This window comes from Hyla sarda, chromosome 9, assembly GCF_029499605.1.
Source record: "Hyla sarda isolate aHylSar1 chromosome 9, aHylSar1.hap1, whole genome shotgun sequence".
NCBI lineage: Eukaryota > Metazoa > Chordata > Amphibia > Anura > Hylidae > Hyla > Hyla sarda.
In genome coordinates, this window is record NC_079197.1 from 162,564,969 (window position 1) to 162,586,309 (window position 21,341).

At 48.2% G+C, this 21,341-nt stretch overlaps 1 protein-coding gene across 1 annotated transcript in view; it reads left to right on the forward strand.

Moving 5' to 3' along the window:
* The window catches only part of CLIC1 (chloride intracellular channel 1), a 62,623-nt gene that overhangs the window by 674 nt on the left and 40,608 nt on the right, over window positions 1–21,341 (forward strand). Inside the window, exon 2 of the mRNA XM_056540541.1 lies at window positions 17,796–17,866. Coding sequence (XP_056396516.1) covers window positions 17,831–17,866 — 36 coding nt within the window. The 5' untranslated portion in view covers window positions 17,796–17,830. The remainder of the gene's footprint in view (window positions 1–17,795; window positions 17,867–21,341) is intronic.

Genomic DNA, 21,341 nt, shown 5'->3' on the forward strand with positions numbered 1-21,341 from the left:
CTGGTGCCGGGTTGCGGGGGATGGCTCCTCCCCTTCCTGCACGTGCGCTTCCGGTAGTCGCGCGCACATCTTCGGTAGTGGCGGCGGTCCCCGGGCAGTGCAGTGTGAGTTCCGGGGTAATGGGGAATCATCATGCTCCCTCGGCCGGATCTCGTGCCTCCTCATCGGCTGACGAGGTTCCGGACACGCCGCCGGCGCGGGTATCCGCGGTCAGCCTGCCACATGGTGGTGGGCTGGCTGTGTACCAACCCCTGCCTGTAGATTTGGGGGAGGAGGACCCTTTATTTGAGGATGCCCAAGATAGCATGGCCCCCCGGGGATGATGCTGCGGGCCCCTCTTCTCTGACTGTCCCTCAGGTAGCGCCCCCACCTCTCCCTCCCCCGCCTATCACCGGCCCTTCACAGTCTCTTGCTGGGGGTCAGGTGTTTGAGCAGCGGGTCAGCCAGCCCCCGCGTGACCGGGATTCAAGGGGGTCTGTGAGGAGTGTACGCAGGCGTTTTTCCAGGTCATCCTCCCGGGGTTCTGGCCGCTCTCGGCGGTGCAGGGCTGCTGAGTCTCGGGCTCGGTCACACCGCAGTTGTCGCCGGGACCACAGATGCAGAGCGAGATCGGGGAGGTCCCGCTCGTCCCGCTGGCGATCGCCATCTTCTTCGAGAGACAGCTCCTGGAGCTCGGCGAGCCCGGACAGGAGGGCTCGCCGGCGTGGCAGTCGTCGGCGACGTTCCAGGTCCCCTAGGAGGTCTTCGCGTGGATGCGAGCGGCCCAGCGCGGCTCCAGCTCCGAATCCGGATCCTGCTCCTCCTCCTGCTCCGGTGTCAGATCCAGTGCCTGATGCTTCCTCCAGTGGTCCATCGACTTCTTCTGGTGCTCCTGCGCGGACTGGTGAGTTCGACTTTGCGGGGGCTTGGGGTACTGGGGGTGGGTCTGCTGATGTTTTGTCTGTTTTGAAGGCTGTTCTTTCCAAGTTGGAAGGGTCGCCAGGTGAAAAACTGGCTACGCCAGCCCGTCGTGTGTCCCCGGTTAGAGCGGGCGTACACAAGGAGGCAATTTTTTGTGGGCTCAGCCCTTTGGGGGTGCATGTGGACGAAGCGGTTAAGGAGAAGATTTGGGGAAATGCATATGTGGATGTGTGGTCCCTGGTTTCTGTGGACCAACATACCATAGATAAGGAGCGGAGACCTCAGTCTGAGAAGGCGGGCCCCTTCAGGCCTAAGGTTGCCAAGTCCATGGGTAACTGGTTACAGGCTTTTGCTGTCTTGGGGTGTGTTATGGGGGAGAGGCATCCCGAACGCTGTTCGGAACTTTTTATTTATATGGATTCTGTTTACAATGCCTACAAGGCTCATGGGGGTACTGCCTGGTGGCGTTATGACGAAGAATTTCGTCGACGGCTGGCGTTGCAGCCGGAGATTGGTTGGGGTGTCAAGGCGACTGATGTCTGGTTGCGCCTAATGATGTCCCAAAAGGGGCCGTCCTTTCAGTCAGGGGCCGCTGGTCAGCCCGGGGCTACGGGGTCAGTGGCCGTGCGAAGGCCCGGGGCTTGTTGGCTCTTCAATGAGGGCCACTGCCGATTTCTCAGCTTGTGCAAGTACAAGCATGAGTGTTCCTCCTGCGGCGGGGGACATGCCGCAGTGCGATGTCCTAGGGCTGCAAAAACGCCCGCCCGCCCGGCGTCTGCTGCCGGAGGGAAGGACCCCGGTGAGGGTGGCCGCGATGCGCCCGTGGTTAGAGCAGTACGCCATTAGGGAAGCCGCTTTGGTTCTGACAGATGGTTTTGAATGTGGTTTCTTTATTCCGTTTGTTTTGAATACGGTTGGTGGTGTTTTTCCGGATAACTTAAAATCGGCTCGTGAGCATCCTGAGGTGCTCCGGGACAAGATTGGCAAGGAGGTGGCGTTGGGTAGGTTTATGGGCCCCTTTTCCGTCCCGCCTTTTCACAACCTGCGGGTGTCCCCTTTGGGTGTGGTGCCCAAGAAGGAGGCAGGGAAGTTCCGGCTCATCCATCACCTATCGTACCCGAAGGGTTCCTCGGTGAATGACGGAATTCCCAAGGAGGATGCGTCTGTGTCCTATGTTTCTTTTGATAGGGCAGTTGCCCTGGTTAGGAGTGCGGGAGCTGGGGCCTTGATGGCGAAATCCGACATTGAGTCGGCTTTCAGGTTGTTGCCGGTTCATCCGGAATGTCACCACTTGCTGGGGTGTCGGGTTGACGGGTTGTTTTATTTTGATATCTGTTTACCTATGGGCTGTTCCATCTCGTGCCACTACTTTGAGTTGTTCAGTTCCTTTTTGGAATGGGTGGTTCGGGTGGAAACGGGCAGTTCCTCTATTATTCATTACTTGGATGATTTTTTGTTTGTTGCCCCAGCCGGGTCCTCCAGATGTCGTTTTTTGTTGGATTCTTTTTGTTTCTTTATGCGTAAATTTGGTGTTCCTTTGTCGGCGGATAAGACGGAGGGTCCTGCTACTGTGATGTCGTTCTTGGGCATTGAGATCGATTCGGTTGCAATGGTTTTTCGCCTGCCGAGTGAGAAGTTGGAATCTTTGTTGGGTTTGGTGGAAGTTTTTTGTGAGGTTAAGAAGGTCACGTTGCGGCAAATGCAGGTGTTGTTGGGTCACCTTGTCTTTGCGTGCAGAGTTATGCCCATGGGGCGGGTTTTTTCTCGGAGGCTGTCTTTGTCCACGCGAGGGGCGCGGTATCCGGACCACAGGATCCGCATTTCCCGGCAGCTGCGAGCTGATGTTTTGGTTTGGAGGGAATTTTTGAGATGCTATAATGGTCGCACTTGTTGGCAGGCGGCTGAATTGCCCAATGGTGACCTTCAACTGTTCACAGACGCTGCGGGGTCTTTGGGTTTCGGGGCTTTCTTTGATGGTGCGTGGTGTGCCGAGGAGTGGCCTCGGGAGTGGCGTGAAGACGGGCGATGCCGGAACCTTACGTTGCTGGAACTTTTTCCCATTGTGGTTGCGGTGGAACTTTGGGGCTCTCTTTTTAGTAACCGCCGGGTTGTTTTCTGGTCTGACAATGTGAGTGTGGTTCATTGTGTTAACGGTCTTACGTCCTCTTCGCTTCCTGTGTTGTCTCTGCTTCGTCATCTGGTGCTTCGCTGTCTGGAGCTGAATATTTGGTTCCGTGCCCGCCACGTCCCTGGGGTCGACAATGTGATTGCTGATGCTTTGTCCCGTTTTCAGTTTCAGGCCTTTCGGAAGATGTGTCCGGACGCGGCCCAGGAGGGCACTCCTTGCCCCCGGTTGGTGTGGGACTTGGTGACGGTCGATTGATGCCCCTTATCCAATTATCGGTAGCGGCTGCTACTTGGACAGGACATGGTAAGGCGTGGGCTGCTTGGTGGGGCATGGTTGCTGGACGCCCGGTGGAAGTCTGTGGGGAGTCCCGCTTATCGGTAACCATTGACTATTTGTTATCTTTGCGCGCAGCTGCTGTTTCCGCTGTGGTGGCCCGCCGGAGGCTGGCGGGTGTGAGTTTTTACTTTAAACTTTTGGGTTGGGAAGATGTGACGAAGCGTTTTTTAATTCAGCAGGCGATGAAGGGTTGGCAGAAGACCCACGTTAGGCGCGAGCGCAGGCGCCCGGTTTCCTATACTTTGTTGGTGGCTCTGTTGTCGGCTACGGAGGAGTGTTGACCTTCTCAGTTTGAGTCGTTGCTTTTTTCTGCTGCTTTTTGCGCCGCGTTTTTTGGCGCTTTTCGGGTCGGTGAGATGGTTCCCGCGTCTAAGTCGGGCGTGGGTGGTTTGTTGTTTGAGGATGTCGTTTGCTCAAACGGCGTATTGCAGTTACGTATACGCAGGTCCAAGACGGATCAGATGGGCCAAGGGGCGTGGGTTAGTTTGCGGTCTGTGGACGGGGAGGTGTGTCCTGTTCGGGCCTTTTTGGGTTATTTGGCGGTTCGCGCGGGTGGTGAGCATTTTTTCGCGCATGCTGACGGCTCCCCTCTGACGCGCTATCAGTTCCAGGCGGTTTTTAAGCGGTGCCTTGGTGCTGTTGGTGCCCCAGTGGCTGAATTTGGCACACATTTCTTTCGGATTGGTGCGGCTACGGAGGCGTCGCGTGCCGGGCTGGCTGTGGCGGACATTCAGCGCATTGGGAGATGGCGCTCGGCATGTTATGCGGGATATGTTCGTCCGGAACTGCTTCTTTAACTTGTTTTTCTGTTTCAGAGTCTCCGGTGGCTTCCGTGTTCTTTTTGGGGCATTCATATATCCACCGGGCGGCCCAAAGGGCTAGTTGCCGTCCTGGCGGAAGATCGTTGGGGGTTCCGAACATTGATGCCCACTGGCGTGGGATTCCGGGCATGCGGTGGCACCAAATTCTTTCGGAAGCGGTGGTTATTGCCGGTATGGTTCGCTCTCCGGTGATTTTGGTCGTTCATGCCGGTGGGAACGACCTTTGTTTTACCCGTTTTCCAGAGCTGATCACCGTCATGAAAGTTGATGTGGAGAGATTATCTGGCTTCTTTACGGAGCTGGTTTTGGTATGGTCGGAAATTGTTCCTCGGGTCAAGTGGCAAGGGGCCAGGGATGCTGAGGCCATTGAGCGGTCTCGCCGCCTGGTCAATGCTAGGATGGCTCGTTTTGTCCGGTCCAAGGGCGGGGTGGTGGTCCGTCACCGCGAGCTGGAGGGTGACAACAGACGATTCATGATCGCAGACGGGGTCCACCTCAATGATATTGGGCTGAACATTTTTCTATCGGGCCTGCAGGATGGTCTGGAGCAGGCCCTGTTCCTGTTAAGTGGCGGTCGGAGCTCCGTGTAGGGATTCACGGGCTCCTAGTGGCATGGAATGGTATGACCTTAGAAGATGGAAGATGCCGTGGGCAGTCATGCCCATCGGGGATCCGACGGTTGGCATTCCTCTACGGCTGTGGAACAGGTCAATATCACCGTTTTTGTTATATGGTTACTGCTATGCAGTGTTGATTTAGAGTTGCACGCTATAAGGCTGTTCATTACTTAATAAATTGGAGCTGTGACCACCACCTCAGCCCACTAAAAGAGAAACACGGTGTCTGTTGTTATTTACTGAGCGGGGGGAGGGAAAAAGGTTTTGTAGAGGGAAGGTGTGTTCAATGCAGTCTGTATGGGACCTGTCCAATAATAGGAATAGGTCCCACTGACTGTATGGACACTGGGGGGTTAACATGTACTGAACAAGGTTGGGGCCCTCCCACAGGTCGGGGTGGGAACTGGGTGTATAGTTACGCCCATAAGGGATATAGGAGACTCTCCTGCTTCCTCCCTCCTCTTACCTCACCAGCAACGAGAGACGTCCCGCCCTCCCTCCCCTTTTGGTTTGTTATGGTTTGTAATGTTTTCTTGTATTTATGTCTATTTTGGCCCGCGCTCCGGTTGTTCGGCGCGTGGGCTTGCTTGTTCACCCCTTTTAAAAATAAAAAAATAAATAAATAAATAAAAAAAAAAAAATAAATAAGAAATTATAATAATTTGAAATATTGATAAAAAAAAAAAAAAAAAAAAAAAAAAAGGTGATTTACGTTTCAGAGGCCGTACTGTAGGCTTGTCTACGCCCGTGTTGTTTACGATTTTTCTGCTTCTTGACTTATTTCTGTATTGTGTTTTTCTTGTTCTTTTTGTCTTCCTTTTAGTCACAGCTGGCATGGAATGGTATGACCTTAGAAGATGGAAGATGCCGTGGGCAGTCATGCCCGTCGGGGATCCGACGGTTGGCATTCCTCTGCGGCTGTGGAACAGGTCAATATCACCGTTTTTGTTATATGGTTACTGCTATGCAGTGTTGAGTTAGAGTTGCACGCTATAGTGCTGTTCATTACTTAATAAATTGGAGCTGTGACCACCACCTCAGCCCACTAAAAGAGAAACACGGTGTCTGCTGTTATTTACTGAGCGGGGGGAGGGAAAAAGGTTTTGTAGAGGGAAGGTGTGTTCAATGCAGTCAGATAGGGATATCCTTCTGTTCCCAGAATGCCCGATGATACCCAGTCCTCCTACCTAAACCTAAAAGCTAAAATTATTCTCTCATCCCCTACCCACATATCCTGCCCTCATATCTCGTCCTCATGTCCCATCCACCCTCATACTCCTACCTTATATCTGGATCTCATATCCCATCATCATATCCTGAACTCACATCCCCTCCTTATATCCTGTCCTCATATCATGTCCTCATATCCTGAACTCACATCCCCTCCTTATATCCGGACCTCATATCCTGAACTCACATCCCCTCCTTATATCCTGTCCTCATATCATGTCCTCATATCCTGAACTCACATCCCCTCCTTATATCCGGACCTCATATCATGTCCTCATATCCTGAACTCACATCCCCTCCTTATATCCTGTCCTCATATCATGTCCTCATATCCTGAACTCACATCCCCTCCTTATATCCTGACCTTATATCCCATCCTCATATCCTGAACTCACATCCTCTCCTTATATCATGTCCTCATATCCATACTTTATAACTCAGCCTCATATCCCAACCTTATATCCCGTCCACATATCGAGACCTCACATCCCCTCCTTATATTCCGTCCACATATCCGGACCTCGCATCCCCTCCTTATATGCTCCGCCCAGCGTGGCTTCTACAGGTACGTCTCCAGTGCCAGCCGGCCGGAACCAAAGTTGCCCTCCTGGACTGACCCGGAAGTCCTTCGGGCACAGCAAGGCCCAAATCCTCCGCAGCTGTAACTGTTTCAAAATAAGTGCGCCTCCGCTGCGGAAGCTCTGCCAACAAGCGCAGCACCAGAGGGGATGAAAAAGCAGAATAGAAAGCGCAGCCAGCGCAAATAAAAAATGCAAATCGCTGCAGCAAATCAGGCTCCTTCTTAAAGGGCCAGTGCACTGTAAAACCTTAAAACTCGAGATCAGCGCACTCAAGTTCCAGATCGACGCACTCAAGTTCCAGGTCAATGCACTCAAGTCTCAGTTCCACGCACTCAAGTTCCAGCAGCTATGGAGTATAATATAATGTACTGCAGCAGTAGAGGTTTGTATTGTGATGTTTTGCAGCAGCTGTGTGTGTATTATGATGTTCTGCAGCAGTAGAGGTTTGTATTATGATGTCCTGCGGCAGTAGAGGTTTGTATTATGATGTTCTGCAGCAGTAGAGGTTTGTATTATGATGTCCTGCGGCAGTAGAGGTTTGTATTATGATGTCCTGCGGCAGTAGAGGTTTGTATTATGATGTTCTGCAGCAGTAGAGGTTTGTATTATGATGTTCTGCAGCAGTAGAGGTTTGTATTATGATGTTCTGCAGCAGTAGAGGTTTGTATTATGATGATCTGCAGCAGTAGAGGTTTGTATTATGATGTTCTGCAGCAGTAGAGGTTTGTATTATGATGTTCTGCAGCAGTAGAGGTTTGTATTATGATGATCTGCAGCAGTAGAGGTTTGTATTATGATGATCTGCAGCAGTAGAGGTTTGTATTATGATGTTCTGCAGCAGTAGAGGTTTGTATTATGATGATCTGCAGCAGTAGAGGTTTGTATTATGATGTTCTGCAGCAGTAGAGGTTTGTATTATGATGTTCTGCAGCAGTAGAGGTTTGTATTATGATGTTCTGCAGCAGTAGAGGTTTGTATTATGATGTTCTGCAGCAGTAGAGGTTTGTATTATGATGTTCTGCAGCAGTAGAGGTTTGTATTATGATGTCCTGCGGCAGTAGAGGTTTGTATTATGATGATCTGCAGCAGTAGAGGTTTGTATTATGATGTTCTGCAGCAGTAGAGGTTTGTATTATGATGTTCTGCAGCAGTAGAGGTTTGTATTATGATGTTCTGCAGCAGTAGAGGTTTGTATTATGATGATCTGCAGTAGAGGTTTGTATTATGATGTTCTGCAGCAGTAGAGGTTTGTATTATGATGTTCTACAATTAAGCAACCAACATTTTCTTGGTTAATTATTGTCAATTCGCAAAGGTGACAGTACTAGGTGGACGTGTTATCTACTATTTTACATGTAGTATTATGATGTTCTGCAGCTACTGAAGTATGTATTATCATTTTCTGCAGCAGCTGAAGTTCAGTATGTGTTCTGCAGCATCTTTGGTGAAGCAGAGGTTCTGCTACAGCAGACTTTTGTATTATGATGGTCTGCAGCAGCTGAGGTGTGTATTATGATGTTCTGCAGGAGCTGGCGTGTGTATTATGAAGTTCTGCAGCAGCTGCAATGTGTATTATGATGTTCTGCAGCAGATAAGGCCTACATTATTATACTCTGCAGCATCTGATGTGAATGGTATGATGTTCTGCAGCAGCTGCGTTGTGTATAACAATGTTCTGCAGCAGCTGAGATGTGTATAATGATGTTTTGCTGCAGCCATGATCTGTATTACAAAGTTCTGCAGCAACTGATGTACCATTTATGATGTTATGCAGCAGCTGAAGTAGGTATTATTATGTTCTGCAGCAGCTGAGATGTTTATTATGAATTTCCACAACATCTGCAATTGGTATCATGATGTTCTGTAGCATCTAAATTATGTAGTATGAGGTTCGGCAGCAGCTGAGGTGTATATTATGATGTTCTGCAGCAGCTGAGGTGTGTATTATGATGTTCTGCAGCAGCTGAGGTGTGTATTATGATGTTCTGCAGCAGCTGAGGTGTGTATTATGATGTTCTGCAGCAGCTGAGGTGTGTATTATGATCTGCAGCAGCTGAGGTGTGTATTATGATGTTCTGCAGCAGCTGAGATGTGTATAATGATGTTTTGCTGCAGCCATGATCTGTATTACAAAGTTCTGCAGCAACTGATGTACCATTTATGATGTTATGCAGCAGCTGAAGTAGGTATTATTATGTTCTGCAGCAGCTGAGATGTTTATTATGAATTTCCACAACATCTGCAATTGGTATCATGATGTTCTGTAGCATCTAAATTATGTAGTATGAGGTTCGGCAGCAGCTGAGGTGTATATTATGATGTTCTGCAGCAGCTGAGGTGTGTATTATGATGTTCTGCAGCAGCTGAGGTGTGTATTATGATGTTCTGCAGCAGCTGAGGTGTGTATTATGATGTTCTGCAGCAGCTGAGGTGTGTATTATGATGTTCTGCAGCAGCTGAGGTGTGTATTATGATGTTCTGCAGCAGCTGAGGTGTGTATTATGATGTTCTGCAGCAGCTGAGATGTGTATAATGATGTTTTGCTGCAGCCATGATCTGTATTACAAAGTTCTGCAGCAACTGATGTACCATTTATGATGTTATGCAGCAGCTGAAGTAGGTATTATTATGTTCTGCAGCAGCTGAGATGTTTATTATGAATTTCCACAACATCTGCAATTGGTATCATGATGTTCTGTAGCATCTAAATTATGTAGTATGAGGTTCGGCAGCAGCTGAGGTGTATATTATGATGTTCTGCAGCAGCTGAGGTGTGTATTATGATGTTCTGCAGCAGCTGAGGTGTGTATTATGATGTTCTGCAGCAGCTGAGGTGTGTATTATGATGTTCTGCAGCAGCTGAGGTGTGTATTATGATGTTCTGCAGCAGCTGAGGTGTGTATTATGATGTTCCGCAGCAACTGAGGTGTGTATTATGATGTTCTCCAGCAGCTGAGGTGTGTATTATGATGTTCCGCAGCAGCTGAGGTGTGTATTATGATGTTCTGCAGCAGCTGAGGTATATATTATGATGTTCTGCAGCAGCTGAAGTGTGTATTATGATGTTCTTTATACTGTATCATACACACTGATGATGCTAAAGACCTTCATAGACAGGGTTGACTGCATGTCAGACAATGAAATAGTTGGTGCAGAAGAAGCAGCCCAGGCCCCGCAGCCCCCGCCATTCTCTTGGACCCTAATTCTAAGGCTTGGCTCCTCATTCCTTGGCGTGTGATATAACAGATGGGATTCCCTCTCATTCCATTTTGTTACTGGTGAGCTCTGCCAGTCTCCTACTCACTCAGTAAGTGTCCATTTGTGGCCTTCACCAGTGTTCACACAATGCAGCCTGTTATTGTAATAGGACGGGTGGTAGATCGTGTGACCATGACATACCGCACACATACCACATTACTGCAATGACAATTGGATTAGGGATCACATTTTTCAGTCCCCATTGACTTCTATGGGGAGGGGGGACATCGGAATCTGTGCGGCATGTGGTGGAATACGTAAATATTATTTTCCCATAAGCAGCACATGGGATCTATCAGAAAATGCTTTATAGGTCACAAGTATATAGAGGTGTGTGTGAGGACGCTAGAAGCCTACTGATAAAAAGTATGTCATTTTTGAATATCACACAATAACCAAGGTTATTAAGTACATGCCACGTGCCCACCGGTTGTCAAAGGATATCATGTCTATAGATAGACAACATGACACTATATACTATTTCAGTATATAGGATCCAAGTAGAGGTACACTCGGCACCACCCGGTGCGTATTCGGCTACGGGTGAGGAGACACTGGACATGCAGCAAACGGCCCCTGGAATCTACTCTAAGACTATCAGGTGCTGACACGTAGAAAACAGATACAGTCCCAAATGTAGATATGCATAGATGAATATGGAGCACTCACCAAAACTTGCTTGCTGTAGCTTCTTTATTGTTCACATAAACATGCGGGGAAAGCGTGCAGGGGAGCAGGTGGACAAGACGCGGGGGTATGGAGCTGGCAGGACCCAGAGATGCTGGGATCTGCACTGGAGAGGCTGTAGACTGAGTTGGTAATCTAGAGACTGGCATATAGGCTGGAGCCAATGGTGGGACTGGTGCGGAGACTAGTGTTGGTTGAAGCGGCCCCGGGGAACATGGGGAAATCCATGGATGGGTGGATTCCCTCGCCTGGGACATATTCTCTCACAGGTCTGACAGCTGGAGGAGGTGGTGCTGGGAGCACTGGTAGATCTTCATTCAGAACTTGATTCGGTTTCAGTGAACAACTTGTGGTTCATAGCCAGGCTTTTGTACTTCGTATACATCAGAGTCCAGATAGGGTATGGCCATCACCATGTACAGTTCTGTTTCCCAGATAGAGTCTAACTAGTGGGTCCTTGGACACTTCCACAGCCAGACTTTATCGCCCAACTGAAGTGGTTTGGCAGAATCCTCCTGGCGTCTCTGCTGGGCCTTGCCCATTTTCTTGCTGACAATTTCTTTTGCCTCTTGGATTCTTCTCTGGTGGTCAGAGACCCACTCCAGGGAGGCTTGCGGAGAGTTGTTGAATGGAGCTTGGAGCCCAAATGTTCTGTCTTTAGACAGCAGTCCATGGCACCCCATCATCAAATAGAAAGGAGTGTACCCGTAGAACAGTGGACTGTGTTATTATAGATCTCCAATAGTTCGGGCAGCAGTCGGGGCCCACAACATGTGGATAAAGACTTGGTTGATGCGCTCACAAAGCTCGTTCCCCTGGGGTGATAAGCAGTAGTCCGGAGTTCATTAGACAGTAAATGGTGTGGCAGCCAAGTAGTCTTTTTGAACTTTTCAGTCACGGCCCATACCAGGGCAAGAAGTTCTAACTTGATTGAGCTGTAGTTTGCATCGTTCTTCTATGCTCCTCGCAGGTTACGACTGGCATAAGCAACTACTCGCTCTTGTCTTTCCCGGACTTGGGACAGGACAGCTCCCAGACCTTCAAAACTGGCATTGGCATATAACCGGAACGGCTGACTGTAGTCTGGGTACGCCGGGATGGGTGGTTTTGTCAGCAGATGTTTAAGAACTCGGAACGCTGTCTCTCTCTTCGGCCCATTCAACAGGCAGTTTCCCATTGTAGTTCTCCTTCGCCGTACCCCATAAGAGAGCTGTGAGGGGTTCTGCAGTCTGGGCGAATGAAGCAATGGTAGTAGCTGACAAATCCCAGGAAGCTCCTGACATCTTTCATCGTGCGCGGGGTAGGCCAGTTCCACCTTTTCAAGATTGGGCTGGACTCCCTCGGTGCTGAAAACATGACCCAAATAGTTTACCTGAGGTTTAAGCAAGTGACACTTTGATGGTTTGATCTTCAGTCCATGCGTGATCAGGACTTGGAAGACGTCTGACAGATGACTGAGGTGTTCCTGGTAGGACTTGGAATACACAATGACATCGTCCAGGTACAATAGGACACTTTGAAAATTTGGATGGCCCAGGCACCTTTCCAAACGCTGAAACGTAGCAGGGGCATTACATAGTCCAAACGACATACTTTTAAACTCAAACAGTCCCATGGGTGTCACGAGGGCGGTCTTCTCCCGGTCTTCCACGGCCATGGGCACTTGCCAATATCCGCTGGTTAAGTCCACGGTGGAGAAGTAAACAGCAGAACCGGTTGTGAGTGACTCCTCGATCCTTGGCAGAATATAAGCATCCTTATGTGTGACATTTTTCAGTTTCCTGTAGTCGACACAGAAGCGGATGGTTCCATCTTTTTTCTTGACCAGGACAAATGGCGCAGCCCAGGGACTCTGAGACTTTCTTGGATGACGTCTGCCTCTTTCATGTCGGCCAGCATCTTCTTGACAGTCTGATATATGCCTGGCTCGACCGGGCGATGTCTTTCCTTGATAGGTGGTCTGTCGCCGGTGAGGGTTCGGTGTAGAATCATGGACGTATGCCCAAAATCTGTGGGGTGTAAAAGCTTCCTGGTACTTTTGGCGACATTGATGACTCCCTTGACTTGGTCCCTTGGGGTAGTGTTGTCTCCAACTTGGAGTTGTGCCCACCAGGGCTCGGGAGGACTCATACTGGATCCTTCAGCCACTTGGGCTGCACGCTGTCGGGCCACCATACATACTGTTAAGATGTCCTTTGACTCTGAGATACAACTGGGTTACTGGGGTGTATTTGGGTAACACAGTAGCAGCATCAGACAGGTTGACTAACCGTACTGGAACTCTCCCATTGGTAACGGTGACAAAGCTTCTCGCAGCTCGGACAAGAGGGTGGTCTTCTAGTTGCAGATGCTCCAGCAGGGCTTAATAGTCTCTATTCTTGACTCCGGGACGTGCACGACACCAGATGATAGTCTCTGTGTTGGGTCACCGACTGGATGTCTTGTACTCGAACTCTGCAGATTTCACCTTGCTTGTTGGCAAACTTCTGCTCCGCCGGTAGGACTTTCAAGTGGTGCTGCGCAGCCCGCTGGCCTGAAGGGGACATATGGGGAAGAGAGGCATACAAGGCATCTGCTATTTCAACAAAACAGTTTTTCATAATGTTCATCCCCAGTATAAATTCAGCAGATCCCTTATCTGTCACATTAGTTACAATCACTCCCTGCCCACTAAGTACATGCTCTCCCAACTGAATGGTTGGCTCCCAGTATCTATGTCTGGAGACTGGTTGCCCATTACCTGCAACTACTCTGAAGTTGACATCCTCCGGTTCACACAATAAACTAGCATCCCAGTGCTGATAGAAAACACTTTTAGGTGTAGTAGACACTTGTGACCCTGTATCTATCAACGCATCCAAGCTTCCTCTACCTCAGTCCTGGACTCAATCACTTGGATAGCCAGTCTTTTGAAAGCGGGGAAGGACAAATTGGGGTTTTGGACCGCTAACATTCTCAGCTGTGCTTTGTCCCACTTATTATGAGCCCCATGAATAAATCTGTCCATTAACACCTTGTTGCCCTGCTTGGGAGTTATACCATCAAATTTTTTAACAGTCTCCAGGGTATTCTGTAGGGCTACGGCATATGCTCTCAAGGTCTCACCTGGCTTCTGTCGCCTTTCATACAGCCGGAGACATAACTTTGATGGAGAATGGGACTCAAATACCTGGTGCAGTCCTTCAAAGATCTGCTCTGCAGTTGCCTTCTCGGAGGCTGGCCAGGTGCGGACTTCCTCTAGTGCTGGTCCCTTGAGTTGTCCTGTGAGCAATTGCACCTGTTGATTAGGAGGGGAAGAGTAAAAGACAAAGAAACTCTGGATCCTTTCTTTGAAATCCCTCAGGGTGAAGGGGTCTCCATTGTAGGTAGGGAGGACAGGGTTCCCCATCAATACCAGTGCAGACGCTGGAACACCAGGGTTGTTGATGTAGACTGCAGGCAGTACTGGCAACATTCTGGCCGCTGGGGCAGGTGATGATCCCGCTGCTGGAGATGGAGGAACACTGTCACCTTGTTGATCTGGAGAGCTGGGTTCTGACATCTTGTTGAATTTTGAGTGCGTTGTCACTTTAAGAAGAATAAGGTGCTTTCCCCTTTAAGATAATTGCTAAAGTGCTGCAGTGGCTTAGACTCTGCTAGTGGGAGTACTATAATGAATGCTTCCCCTCTATTTTGCAGGTACCCGGTAGTAATTTGTCTTGCAACAAAAATTGCAGACACTAGTTGGTTAATGCTGATAGTTACCGGCACCGGAGACTTGATACTGGTAATCGTTGGCGTAGTCTGCGCTGCAGCGGGTGCTTGATAGAAGACAGCGGAGTCGGACGCAGCCGCTGGAATCTCCAATATGGCTGCGCCTAGGGGACTTCCTGTTTTGGTCCGGTCGGCAAAGTCTTCCCCTATGCAACACAGGGCGACTCTTTGGTTCCTCCTCACTGTGCTGGAGAGGCGTCACCGCTGGGGACTGACGAGGCGGAGCTGCGATCGCTCGCGCGTATGGGAAATGCCGGACCCAGTTAACCCTTTTTTCACAAGCGCCATGAGTAAAACACTTTTCACTTGCAAAGTGCCATACACTTTTTGGTGCAGACTTAAATCGCATCGGCATGCGGTTTTTGCAGACAATATTGGACACAGTTCAGACTAGGGGAGGACTTGTGGCATAAGGCGCACACCCATATCCTGTTCATGATGCCAAAAGTTGTGGTGGCGGGATGTGTGGTGCAGGGCAGATGTTGTTACCCTAGGGGCAGATGGCATTAACCCCATGTATTCGTGATGCCAGGGGGTGGTTTAACCTATAACCACCCGAAGGTATACCGCTGGGCTAGGCGCGGGGGCAATAAAGACTTCGACGCCAAGTTACGGACAACGGTAGCTTTACTGTGGGCAGACAGTGGTAAAGTCTATACAGTTCAGCCAGGGCCCAAGGAGGTGACCAGTAACACGGAGACCTTGCTGGGACTTGTAGTAGGACTGGACAATTGAATGCAGACCACGCTGACTTGACAGATGACAGGGACTGACTTGACTTGACTCATAAAGCTGTGACTTTATCTTACTTGACTTGATGGTGGCTGCAGGACTGGACTTTGAGGCCTCCAACACTCTGGACACACAGACTAGACAAGACTGCACTGGACCTCAGCAGAAGAGCAGAGCTCAAAGAGAGAGAAGCTCCACCCAGGGCTTATATGGGGGAGACTAGCAGGGAGCCCATAGGTCACCCCCGGGATCACCTGGTCAATGGTACCTCCTGGGTAACAATCACATGACATATCACATGGTATAACTCTTAAAACAACATTACATTTTATAACACTTCACATGCTAAAACATATTTACAATGGGGAAAAAAGTGCAGGGGCTTTGGTGACACTGAAGGAGGCTGCCTGACAGGACAGCAGGAGCGTGGGGTAACACCTCCTGTACTGGGCCACCACAGACCCATTCAGGATCCATTCGGTTCTTTTTTGTTTGCACCAAACCGACCCTGTGCAGCGCAACTGACACCGCCAGGTCCCAACGGATCCCATTGACTTGAATAGGGTCTGTCGGAGATCTGGTATTCTTCACAGTAGTTGAGCGGAGAAAAAAAAAAAAAAACAGAACCTACACAATTTTTTTTCTCCCGTCCTTCTGACAGAATGTTTGCCAGAGTTCCTTATAGCGCGGTGCATTGGCAGTGTGAACGAGCCCTAACTCAAAGATTGCACCTTGTGGACCTTAATCAACTGGTTCCGGAAAGTCAAACAGATTTGTAAATGACTTCTATTAAAAAATCTTAATCCTTCCAGTACTTATCAGCTGCTCTATGCTCCACAGAAAGTTCTTTTCTTTTTGAATTTCCTTTCAGTCTGACCACAGTGCTCTCTGCTGACACCTCTGTCCATGACAGGAACTGTCCAGAGTAGAAGAAAATCCCCATAGCAAACCTCTCCTGCTCTGGGCAGTTCCTGACATGGACAGAGGTGTCAGTAGGGAGCACTTTGGTCAGACAGAAAAGAAATTCAAAAAGAAAAGAACTTCCTGTGGAGTATGCAGCAGCTGATAAGTACTGGAAGGATTAAGATATTTAAATAGAAGTAATTTACAAATCTGTTTAACTTTCTGGCACCAGTGGATTTAAAGAAAATTGTTTTCCACCGGAGTACCCCTTTAACGCTGTATTTCCAGTCATTCACAGAATCTTCTCTAAAGCCGTACATGATTTTTTTTGCAACTTTTCACAGGGCAAGCGTCGTATCAGCGTGCAGCACAACACTTTTGCACAGGCTGCAACAAAAAAAGCCTGTGTGTGGCCCAGAGTTTCCCAACCAGTGTGCCTCCAGCTGATGCAAAACTACAACTCCCAGCTCCCTAGTTTTGCAACAGCTGGAGGCACCTCTGGTTGGGAAACACTTACCTATACTGTACTATATACTACTATATAGTCCAACATGCTGGGAGTTGTAGTTTTGCAACAGCTGGAGGCACCCCTGCTTGGGAAACACTGACCTATACTATATATACTACTATGTAGTCCAACATGCTGGGAGTTGTAGTTTTGCAACAGCTGTAGGCGCCCCTGGTTGGGAAACACTGACCTATACTGTATGCTAGGATTTAGTCCAACATGCTGGGAGTTGTAGTTTTGCAACAGCTGGAGGCACCTCTGGTTGGGAAACACTGACCTATACTATATACTACTGTATAGTCCAACATGCTGGGAGTTGTAGTTTTGCAACAGCTGGAGGCACCCTTGGTTGGGAAACACTGACCTATACTATTTAGTCCAACATGCTGGGAGTTGTAGTTTTGCAACAGCTGGAGGCATCCCTGGTTTTGAAACACTGACCTATACTATATACTGCTATATAGTCCAACATGCTGGGAGTTGTAGTTTTGCAACAGCTGAAGGCACCCCTGGTTGGGAAACACTGACCTATACTATATACTAGTATATAGACCAACATGCTGGGAGTTGTAGTTTTGCAACAGCTGGAGGCACCTCTGGTTGGGAAACACTGACCTATACTATATACTAGTATACAGACCAACATGCTGGGAGTTGTAGTTTTGCAACAGCTGGAGGCACCTCTGGTTGGGAAACACTGACCTATACTATATACTACTATATAGTCCAACATGCTGGGAGTTGTAGTTTTGCAACAGCTGGAGGCACCTCTGGTTGGGAAACACTGACCTATACTATATACTACTTTATAGTCCAACATGCTGGGAGTTGTAGTTTTGCAACAGCTGGAGGCACCCCTGGTTGGGAAACACTGACCTATACTATATACTACTATATAGTCCAACATGCTGGGAGTTGTAGTTTTGCAACAGCTGAAGGCGCCCCTGGTTGGGAAACACTGACCTATACTATATAGTCCAACATGCTGGGAGTTGTAGTTTTGCAACAGCTGGAGGCACACTGGTTGGGAAACTCTGGTGTAGCCCCAACCCAAAAACTCCTCTCCCTGGCTCCTAGCTCACTTTAGTCTGTAGACCTGAGCTGCCTCACCCCAGACACCACCCTACTTTCCTGGCCTCTCCAATCCGAAGAGTCCTCCACCCCCAACTCTGCTGCTGTCTCTTCCTGCCTCAGTCACAGAGCCAGCCTCCTGCAGCCACTTCCCACCCCACCCGTCTTCTCTAAAGCACCAGCCAGCACCCATTCACATTGCACTCTCTGGAGCTTTTCTCCCACCTCTGCTGCAAAACTTTTTTTTATTTATTTGTGGAATCTTCACAGGGATCCAAAAGGCGGAAAAAAAGAAATCTCCCAAGATGTCAGAGCAGGCAGATGTGGAGCTCTTCGTGAAGGTGAGGAGGACAATAATCTGTTCTTTTTGGTATCTGAAGTTCTGGGCTCCTCATTGTTCTGCAACAGGTGGTAAGTCGGGGGGGGGGGGGGGGGGGGGGGGGGGGAACGTTGAAAGCCAACCCTGGCCTTACGTGTCTCAACTTTCCTAGAGTCCTGAACGGCGGATCTACTGTGGATTTCATCCCGTCTCCTTAACACCAGATATCTGCTGTTCAGTAGTCTTAGAAAGCTGGGTGGTACCTTCTGGCGGAGCTGTAGTGGTGGCCACCTCAATGGTCATCTAGCTTTTTAGAAAGTGGCCAAAATTTGGCGACTTCTCAGAAGGCGGCAAATCCACAACTTTGCCCAATTTTTTTTTTTAAATGTAGGTATATTTTTCGTATGTGTGTGTGTATATATATATATATATATATATATATATATATATATATATACTTTATTTTGTTTTTCTTTAGATAATTTCCTTTTTTATTATAAAAAATATATATACACACATATACTGTGTGTGTGTGTGTATATATATATTTATACAGTTTTTTTTTAGATATATAATTTTCCTTTTTTATTCTAAAAAAAAAAAAAAAAAAATATATATATATATATATATATATATATATATATATATATATATATATAATTTTTTTTTTTTTTTCTGTATAATTTTTTGACTTATTTTGTAAATATATTCTCCTCTTCTTAACAATAGGCGCTAATGTATATGCAGGGTGGGAGTTGGGAGTGATCCCTACCGTGTTTCCCAACCAGGGTGCCTCCTGCAAGTGCAAAACTACAACTCCCAGCATGCCCAGACAGCCTTCGGCTGTCTGGGCATGCTGGGAGTTGTAGTTTTGCATCAGCTGGAGGGAAACACTGCCTTACTAGATATTATCGTCAAGATCTTAGCATGGAGTATGCACAGAACTATTCGACATTGTTCAATGTTTGCCGCCAACATTGTTTTTGGGGCTGGGTGTATAGTTGAGGATGATTACAAATGTAGATGGGCTCCCCAAAATCTAAGCAGATGTCCGGGTACACTTTGTTTGGTGGGCCAATGCTGGGAGAACTTGCTTTATAGCAGTGGTCCACAACTTGCGTCTCTCCAGCTGTGGCTAAACTACAACTCCCAGCATTTCTAGATGGCCAAGAAGTTTCACTAGCTCTCTATCTAAGGCTGGGTTCACACCACGTTTGTGCCAGACTGTTTTCAATCAATTTTTTTTTAAAGAAAACCGTATGGCAAAAAAAACGGATGAAACTGTATGAGGAATAAGTAAACCGTATGTGGTTTTAAACCGTATACGGTTTTTAAAAGTGCATACGGTTCCTTCCCTTTTTATAAAAAAAAGTTTTTGAAAATTTTGTCCATTTTTAATGGGAGGGGTGTTGGGCGGGGACTTTAGGATGCAAATGCGCATGTGCAAAGTAAAAACCGCAAACGGTTTCCCGTATTGAACCGTAAACATTTGCGTTTCCCATTGACTTCCATGTTTAAAAAAAATATATATGCGGTTGGTGTACAGTTTTTAAACCGGAGACAAAATCGTGGTCAACCACGGTTTTGACTCCGGTTTAAAAACCGTACTGCAACCGCATACGTTTTTTTTTTTAACATGGACGTCTATGGGAAAAACACATGTATACGGTTCCATACGGGAAACCGTATGCGGTTTTTACTTTGCACATGCGCGTTTGCATCCTAAAGTCCCCACCCAACACCCCTCCCATTAAAAATGGACAACATCTTCAAAAACGTATGTTTTTATTTTTTATTTTCTATAAAAATGGACGGAACCGTCTGCACTTTTAAAAGCAGTATACTGTTTACAAACTCATACGGTTTACTTTTTCCCCATATGGTTCCATCCATTTTTTTTGCCAATACGGTTTTCTTTACAAAAACTGATTGAAAACAGTCTGGCAAAAACGTGGTTTGAACCCAGCCTAAATACCCTGGATATTGTGGCATGTGCTCTGGTGGTTCACCTGCACCCCCCTCGGGGTAAGCCATATACATTAGGTAAGTGTTGCCAAAACCCACCAATTTTAACTGGACTGGAACGCCATCTAATGTATATGGAGGCCTTCTAAATGAGGAGGGTCTGTGCATCTCCCACATGGCAACTCCCTTCGTCCTTAGAAATCCAATGTGTTGGACTCTTATCTCCTTGCTCAACCGCCGCCTGAGATGTCTGGCAGCGGCTAAGTTCTCACAACTGTTGTGCTCTAACCCGTTCAAGGCCCGTTTCACGCTTTTTTCCCCCCCTGTCTGCTGGACACTAAACGGGTCGGAGTACAACTGACCGCACCCAGACCCTGATGGATGACATTGACTTGAATGGGGTCCAGCGGGTGTCTGGTATTTTACAGGACTTAGGCTATTTCTCCATTTAGCGGAGCGCGCCGGCCATGTGAACGAGGCCTAAACTCACCATTAACATTAGAACCAATTCAGGCAAACCCGATCGTCGGGTTGGGCAGGATCAGCCGACTTGCACAGATGTTGGGGTAGGGAGAAGTCAAGCATGTTGCATTTTTTTTTTAGCGCACTGATCCCTTTATTCCTGTTCAGATAAGCCTTTGCCAGAGGCAAGCCTTGAGCCAGCAGCTCCTTCCCGTTCAGAGCGCGTGCACGCTCAGCCAAGCCCAGCGTGCATGTGTATGGGATAAGATAACTGTTCATTCAGCTATCTAAAACACAAAACCTGTGTAGAGGAAGAGTGGTGCAGTTGCCGATTGGCAACCAATCAGATTGCTGCTTTCGTTTTTAACAAAGGCCTCTGAAAAAGGAAAGAAGCAGCCTGATTGGTTGCTATGGGCAACTGCACAATTTTTCCTCCACACAGGTCTTAATAAATATCACCCCTCCCCGCGTGCATGGCCGTGAGGCCGAAAACGATCATATGCATTGCCGACTTTACCTCTCCTATAGGCGCTGAAATACCGTTTAATGGTACGTTCACACGAGCGGATTTCGCTGCGGATCTACCACTGAAGGACCCTCTGTATTCTGCCTTCACATGTGCCTGCTCGGAGCGGCAATACGCCGCTACGCGCAGACACACTGAAGCGATGTGCGAGTCGCCGCGCATGCACGGTGTACTCGCACACATCGCGGCCGCTCCCCCTGCTCAATGAGCTAGGCCGAGAGCTGCCGCGATGTGCTTGTATACTGCGCATGCGCGCAGCGACTCGCACATCGCACTGTGTCTGCTCGTAGTGGCGTATTGTCGCTCCGAGCAGGCACGTGTAAAGGCAGCATACAGAGGGTCCTTCAGCGGCGGATCTGCAGCGTAAAAATATGCTGCAAATCCGCTCGTGTGAACGTACCCTTATACATAGCTGTATATATTATAATTATATTGGTGCTTCTGTTATACTGCTGTTAGTGCGTGCCTGTGTCTAGCACTCCAGTAAAATGCAAATTGGCATGCAAATGGCTTCTTTTTACTGTAAAATAGTATCAAAACCAAA